The sequence below is a fragment of the Oncorhynchus kisutch genome, linkage group LG14 (genome assembly GCF_002021735.2).
Source record: "Oncorhynchus kisutch isolate 150728-3 linkage group LG14, Okis_V2, whole genome shotgun sequence".
Taxonomy (NCBI): Eukaryota; Metazoa; Chordata; class Actinopteri; order Salmoniformes; family Salmonidae; genus Oncorhynchus; species Oncorhynchus kisutch.
In genome coordinates, this window is record NC_034187.2 from 41,305,880 (window position 1) to 41,314,115 (window position 8,236).

The 8,236-nt window shown below is 42.3% G+C and overlaps 1 protein-coding gene across 1 annotated transcript; it reads right to left on the minus strand.

Annotated features, from left to right (window-relative positions):
• Positions 1 to 240: 240 nt before the first annotated feature.
• Positions 241 to 3,798, minus strand: LOC116353451 (uncharacterized protein KIAA0754-like). The gene is made up of 5 exons (XM_031789213.1): positions 3,716 to 3,798; positions 3,218 to 3,330; positions 3,000 to 3,078; positions 2,748 to 2,817; positions 241 to 1,443 (listed from the first exon to the last, which is right to left on the minus strand). The coding sequence occupies exon 5, from the start codon at positions 1,438 to 1,440 to the stop codon at positions 241 to 243; it is 1,200 nt and encodes a 399-aa protein (XP_031645073.1). The 5' UTR covers positions 1,441 to 1,443; positions 2,748 to 2,817; positions 3,000 to 3,078; positions 3,218 to 3,330; positions 3,716 to 3,798.
• Positions 3,799 to 8,236: the final 4,438 nt, after the last annotated feature.

The window sequence follows — 8,236 nt, forward strand, 5'->3', positions numbered from 1 at the left end:
ATCAAAAAAATCCATGCGAATTCTGGAGAGATTTACGGGAGTATGAAAATGTATACACTCACTACTGTAAGTCACTCTGGATAAAAGCATCTGCTAAATGACTAAAATGTAAAAGTAAAATGTAGCTAAACCTGTTTTATGTAGAAAATGCATGAAAGTATTACAGATATACACTCACATGAGCCGTACATTTAACCTATCACAACTTATTCTCACGCTATCACAATGGTAATTTCTTTACTAATTAGGTAAGGTTAAGTGACCTCTTCTCTTGGAATAGAAATCCACAGGTGGAGTACACACTCCACCATCCCATTTCCACAGTGGTGCCACCATGGGGATGATGGGAGGTGGTTGTGGGTGATTGTTTTCATTCTTCACAGGGACACTGGCTGTGAGGAGGATCTCCTCCCTCTCTGCAGGGACACCAGCCTTTGGGACGATCCACTCCCTGTGCGCAGGGACGCTGGCCTTTGGGAGGATTCCCTTTCTCTGCGCAGTGACACTGGTCATATGGAGGATCAACTCCCTTTGTGCAGGGGTGAGTTGTGATGCTCTGAGGATCTTATTCTTCTGCGCAGTGATAGAAGCTGCTGGAAGAATCCCCTCCCTCTTTGTAGGGATGAGGACTGGTGCTCGGAGGATCCCCTTCCTATGTGCAGGGACGAGGCCTGATGCTCTGAGGATCTCCTCCCTCTGCGCAGTGATGCTAGCTGCTCGGAGAATCCCCTCCCTCTGTGCAGGGACAGTGGATGTTTGGAGGATCCCCTTCCTCTGTGCAGGGATGAGGCTTGATGCTCGGAGGATCTCCTCCCTCTCAGCAGGGACACTAGCCTTTGGGACAATCCCCTCCCTGTGCGCAGGGGCGTTGGCCATTGGGACGATTTCCTCCCTCTGCGCAGTGACACTGGCTGTTTGGAGGATCCCCTCCCTCTGTGCAGGGATGAGGCCTGACGCTCTGAGGATCTCCTCCCTCTGCGCAGTGATGCTAGCTGCTCGGAGAATCCCCTCCCTCGGTGCAGGGACAATGGCTGTTTGGTGAATCCCCTCCCTCTGTGCAGGGACACTGGCTGTTTGGAGGATCCCCTTCCTCTGTGCAGGGATGAGGCCTGATGCTCGGAGGATCTCCTCCCTCTCAGCAGGGACACTAGCCTTTGGGACAATCCCCTCCCTGTGCGCAGGGGCGTTGGCCATTGGGACGATTTCCTCCCTCTGCGCAGTGACACTGGCTGTTTGGAGGATCCCCTCCCTCCGTGCAGGGATGAGGCCTGATGATTGGAGGATCTCCTCCCTCTGTGCATTGATGCTGGCGGCTGAGAGAATCCCCTCCCTCTGTGAAGGGACACTGGCTGTTTGGAGGATACCCTTCCTCTGTGACGGGATGAGGCTTGATGCTCGGACGTTCTCCTCCCTCTGCACAGCAACTTCGGTTACTGTCATGATCTGAAGGTATAATATAGAGCATATTGTCATTCCCTAAAAAATCTACTCAATAGGAAGGTGTTCTTAATGTTTTGGTCACTGATTGTAGATCAATCCCTAGCATATACTTTCATTTGTATGTGTACTGATACTGCAAATACACAAATTATATTAATGTTATCTACAATATATTATAATACCATAAGCCTCCCTGCTGCAGGGGCATTTCCTACTACAATTTTCAACATATTTTCTTCACTTTTATTTTGTATCATTATCTTCGTTAATTTTCACATTTATCGTGTTTGGAATGGCACTGTTACTACATCATTTGATGTATGTATGTAGGACAATTACCCATAATGCTCACTGACTGAACATTCAAAATGACCATGGCAATTATTGACGCATTCACATGCCATCGGAAACTTGGAACCTCAGAGTTAAAATGAATGTAAGTTATTAGCGTAGAGCTTCCTACTGGTTGATTCTGATACTTCACAAGTGGGAAACTTGAAATCATCATTCCATAATGAGTTAGCGAGTCAGAAATGTCAGAATTTCCTAGTTTCGACTTGAAGGTTCTTCTATGATGTAGGACAGGTCAGTAACCAAATTATTTTACTGTGCCCAGTGCCCACACAGACTTTTATGGTCACACAAGTTGCCACCGGTGGATTCAAAATGAGTAGCCTAACAATTATTTACGGTGGCCCCAGTTACATTTACAACCAAATTGTTTTTCTGCGAGAAATCAATAATAGTTACACAAATAGGGTAACCGTGAGCAATTGGCATGTGAGCAATGAGCAAGATAACCATTGACGGTAAGTTGACAATAGCTTATTATTAGTGTAAATAAATTGTATTTCTATGGTTGCAGTCCTCAAAGATTGGATTGCGTTGAATTGAATTAATCAGATCCAATGATTTACCGCCCGTAGGGTGGGGTAAAGCTAGTCATTATTATTAGAATCACCATCTCAATCATTATCACCATACCATCATAGACTTATTCTTCTGTATCTGAGACTCATCTGACACTACCTTAGATATGGCAGTCTGCAACTCAATACACTGCCCCTGCATGGTGTTCAGCGTCCCCTGCATGTGGTTAATCGACTGCTTAACATCGTTCAGCAGGATCTGAATCTCAAGCCTGCAGGAAATCAGGTGGTTCAACATACTGAGATGACGAGAGGCTTCAGACCATGCCCATTGGACCATCTTTAGGATTCTTTCCCACTTAACACCAATCTTATTAGGAATGTAACTTTGTGCAGAAGATGTTACTATAGTGTTATTTAGAAGGAAAAAAAGTGTACTTTGTCAGGCGCCAAAAGGATGATGGGATGTCTCCCTGCTCCAGTGAGCTCTGCTGGCAGGTCTTGCTCACTGTTGGGAGGAACGGGAGCCAAATTAGAGGAAAAATATCTATGGTTGTTCAGCAATGAAACATTCATGGCATAATGGGATTTGTCCTTCCCCGTGAAAAGAATAACAGCAGCTGGGGTTTACTTTCTCACTTTTAGATAATGTAATACAATCTTTAAACCCATCAGAAGTGTAGTGCTTACCTCCATGAAAATATTCAGCCCTGTTATTTTGGGCTGCATTGTCCCAATGTTGACCACTAGTTCCAACTTGTGATGAGTTCTAGATGAAATGATCAAGTCAACATTTTGTTAGACATTTCAGAGATAGCATTAACAATTGTACATGAGACAGTGCTTCCAGATATTGAGGTATCTTCCTTCTGAGGTATGTAAAAAAAATCTGGTGTGTGAGTACTCACATGAAAGGTATCCATGATTCTTGATTAAGCCAATCATGTATGTGATTACCATCCTATGGGTCAGGAGCAGGAATTATTGCTACACAGCTTTCAGGCAACTTTATGTCTTGGGCCTAGATGAATAATTGAAATACAAGTATTGTGAATTTGTGATGCATAATTGCATTGTAATATTCCATCAAAGTTGTTTGTTTTGACAGTCAAAACAACTAACTAACTCTTACGATAAATCACTTGACGTGAGTAACTTGAATTGCCGGAAATAGCTATTATATATTCTGACCTAGACACTGACTTGTGCAATGCCTAATGCATAATCTATGCATGTTATTGCATCATCATAGTATATAGCAAAGGGTCTCAGAGTCCAAAAACAGCATTGGCCATTGGACTGCTCAGTCAAAACAACAAACTTTTACGATTAATCACTTGACTGGAGTAACTTGAGTTCGGAACTAAAACATTAAAAGTAGGCTATAGCTTGACTCATATCCTTACCTTGGACAAGCGTATCTAAAAGGCCTATCCAGTCGTGCGTGAAGATACCTTTAGGCTGATAAAAGGTCGGTACGGTTTGAGACAAACTCGGTATTGTGAACCTGTCACTGATATAAAAGCACGTTTTCATTTATAATTTACACTGTAGAATGACCTGCAGGCCAATCAGAATCGAGTTTTAAACAATACTGTGGGTTCCATGGAACGTCACAAACATATTCGGCCACTTGCGTCACAGATTGCATTCACTGAACATGGGTTTAATAGCTATATTGGCTATATGTACATTATATGCACATCTTATTGTATTGAGATTACATTTACTGCCCCACTGAAACTATTTAGCCTAATCCTATGAGGATCATATGTCAAATGTCAGAATCATGGCACATGAAAACATAATGAAATTGACTGCAGATTATAAAATTCACTGTGACACAATAAACCCACTGGGCATCAATGTTGTTTCCATGTAATTTCAATGAAATTACGGGTTCAGGACCCACTAGGGGAGTCACCCTACATTCTAAGGGGCGGCAGGTAGCCTCAAGATTAGATCATTGGGCCACTTACCGAAAGGTTGCTGGCTCGAATACCAGGTCAATTCTATGGCAGCCGGGTCACCTGGCGAGCACGGGGTCAGAAGGTGATCGACCATCAATTGACTGGTGGCACAGGATGGCCCTTGCACCTAGAGTACCATCACAAACAACAAAATATCTTAAAATCTCCTAAATTGTAGAGAAAGAGATACACCTTTAGTGTGCTGTACAAGAGTGGACTTCAATAGAGTTACCATACAGTATTAGTAGAAACGTTTTAAATAAATCACAAATGACTGAAATTACAGTATAGACAGAGAGATAGTCCTATGTGTTCATCTTATTATATTTCTACAATGCCAAAACAGTGTGTATTATTTGCAACGAAACTGAACCTGTTTGCAAATAATTAACTCTGAGACGTCAATAGGGATCTGAGCATGGTACTTTCAAGTTAGGCCTACCTTTCCACCCCAGACCGAGTAGGCCTACTGATGCAGAAAAATGTAAGCTTCAACTGCTGGCTAATCTTCTTCCTTGGCTTAACCCAACGAGAGGTCACAAGTGTTTCCCTAAAAGCTGTCTGGGTTTAAATGTATTTTATTGTACAGAATGTGAATAGCTTAATCAATTGATGGTGACAGAATTACATTATTTCCAAATGAAACAACAATATCCCCATATGCATCAGAGTCACCAGTCTTTCCCAGTTATTCCTATTTTACATCTTGTAGTATCGCGGACCAAAGTGTTGTTATAGATAACTGTATATAATCACATCTGTTTAATTTTCTTCAAAATCTTAAACTAACAGTGTATTTTTTGTCCTTTTCTTTAAGAAAAGGTAGGCCTATGGCATACCCTCTCATACGAACTAACTTCAAGTCTTAACAGACACTGAGGTGGGCTATTTAAAGAGTGATGGCGGGTGGAGGAATTGACTAACATACCTATGGATATAGCAGCCTATAGCCTAATTTCATCTGTCAAACAGGTAGGCCTACCTCTTATTTCTTAAATAGGAAGATATGGGCTCCAACACATATCCTTAATTAAAATGACGACGTTTAAAATGAATAATGTTTACTCCAATTTGCATACTTTCAGCACCATGAGCTGTCCATTTCCGATTGATTGTGCCGTGGCTGCTGCTTCAAGTTTCAGCACCACAATGTAAGTTACTCCTTGTGAGGTTGATAACTCTGATAAACCTTTTTTGATATCCTCAGAGGACCGTTATTAGCATGTTTTAACCACTCCTTCATTATTACTGAAACACGATTCAAAGTGGTAAATATAAAGATCCAGTCCCCCCAAAAATTGGAGGCCCCTTACACTTCAGTGTTGTGATACAAAAATGCTAGCAAAATGTATAGCGCATAGAATTAAAAATGTATTGTCGGACATTATTAATTCTAATCAGACAGGCTTTTTACATTGACAATATATTGGAGATAATTTTTGAGGCCCATGTTGACAAGATGTTGGGGAATCACTGGAGGGGAATATTGACCAACTGAGCATCTCCGTGTACATCTCAATAAACACAATAGGTGTTTTCTGCCCCTCCCAAAAGATATAATTTGTAGATAATTGGCCCTCTTTCTGGGACTCACCCACAAACAGAACCAAGCCTGACCTGCTGAGGAGTGACGGACTCCATCCTAGCTGGAGGGGTGCTCTCATCTTATCTACCAACATAGACAGGGCTCTAACTCCTCTAGCTCCACAATGAAATAGGGTGCAGGCCAGGCAGCAGGCTGTTAGCCAGCCTGCCAGCATAGTGGAGTCTGCCACTAGCACAGTCAGTGTAGTCAGCTCAGCTATCACCATTGAGACCGTGTCTGTGCCTTGACCTAGGTTGGGCAAAACTAAACATGGCGGTGTTCGCCTTAGCAATCTCACTAGGATAAAGACCACCTCCATTCCTGTCATTATTGAAAGAGATCATGATACCTCACATCTCAAAATAGGGCTACTTAATGTTAGATCCCTTACTTCAAAGGCAATTATAGTCAATGAACTAATCACTGACCATAATCTTGATGTGATTGGCCTGACTGAAACATGGCTTAAGCCTGATGAATTTACTGTGTTAAATGAGGCCTCACCTCCTGGCTACACTAGTGAACATATCCCACGTGCATCCCGCAAAGGCAGAGGTGTTGCTAACATCTACGATAGCAAATTTTAATTTACAAAAAAAAAATGACGTTTTCGTCTTTTGAGCTTCTAGTCATGAAATCTATGCAGCCTACTCAATCACTTTTTATAGCTACTGTTTACAGGCCTCCTGGGCCATATACAGTGTTCCTCACCGAGTTCCCTGAATTCCTATCGGACCTTGTAGTCATAGCAGATAATATTCTAATCTTTGGTGACTTTAATATTCACATGGAAAAGTCCACAGACCCAGTCCAAAAGGCTTCCGGAGCCATCATCGACTCAGTGGGTTTTGTCCAACATGTCTCTGGACCCACTCACTGTCACAGTCATACGCTGGACCTAGTTTTGTCCCATGGAATAAGTGTTGTGGATCTTAATGTTTTTCCTCATAATCCTGGACTATCGGACCACTATTTTATTACGTTTGCAATTGCAACAAATAATCTGCTCAGACCCCAACCAAGGAATATCAAAAGTCGTGCTATAAATTCACAGACAACACAAAGATTCCTTGATGTCCTTCCAGATTCCCTCTGTCTACCCAAGGACGCCAGAGGACAAAAATCAGTTAACCACCTAACTGAGGAACTCAATTTAACCTTGCGCAATACCCTAGATGCAGTTGCACCCCTAAAAACTAAAAACATTTCTCATAAGAAGCTAGCTCCCTGGTACACAGAAAATACCCGAGCTCTGAAGCAAGCTTCCAGAAAATTGGAACGGAAATGGCGCCACACCAAACTGGAAGTCTTCCGACTAGCTTGGAAAGACAGTACCGTGCAGTACCGTAGAGCCCTTACTGCTGCTCGATCATCCTATTTTTCTAACTTAATTGAGGAAAATAAGAACAATCCGAAACTGGACCCTATTCCAACTAAACTACTGAAAGAGCTGCTTCCTGTGCTTGGCCCTCCTATGTTGAACATAATAAATGGCTCTCTATCCACCGGATGTGTACCAAACTCACTAAAAGTGGCAGTAATAAAGCCTCTCTTGAAAAAGCCAAACCTTGACCCAGAAAATATAAAAAACTATCGGCCTATATCGAATCTTCCATTCCTCTCAACATTTTTAGAAAAGGCTGTTGCGCAGCAACTTACTGCCTTCCTGAAGACAAACAATGTATACGAAATGCTTCAGTCTGGTTTTAGACCCCATCATAGCACTGAGACGGCACTTGTGAAGGTGGTAAATGACATTTTAATGGCATCGGACCGAGGCTCTGCATCTGTCCTCGTGCTCCTAGACCTTAGTGCTGCTTTTGATACCATCGATCACCACATTCTTTTGGAGAGATTGGAAACCCAAATTGGTCTACACGGACAAGTTCTAGCCTGGTATAGATCTTATCTGTCGGAAAGATATCAGTTTGTCTCTGTGAATGGTTTGTCCTCTGACAAATCAACTGTAAATGTCGGTGTTCCTCAAGGTTCCGTTTTGGGACCACTATTGTTTTCACTATATATTTTACCCCTTGGGGATGTTATTCGAAAACATAATGTTAACTTTCACTGCTATGCGGATGACACACAGCTGTACATTTCAATGAAACATGGTGAAGCCCCAAAATTGCCCTTGCTAGAAGCATGTGTTTCAGACATAAGGAAGTGGATGGCTGCAAACTTTCTACTTTTAAACTCGGACAAAACAGAGATGCTTGTTCTAGGTCCCAAGAAACAAAGAGATCTTCTGTTGAATCTGACAATTAACCTTAATGGTTGTACAGTCGTCTCATATAAAACTGTGAAGGACCTCGGTGTTACTCTGTACCCTGATCTCTCTTTTGAAGAACATATCAAGACCATTTCAAGGA

What these genes read in the sequence shown, in the direction of transcription:
- LOC116353451 (XM_031789213.1), bottom strand. Translation starts at nt 1,440, where the DNA reads ATGACAGTAACCGAAGTTGCTGTGCAGAGGGAGGAGAACGTCCGAGCA.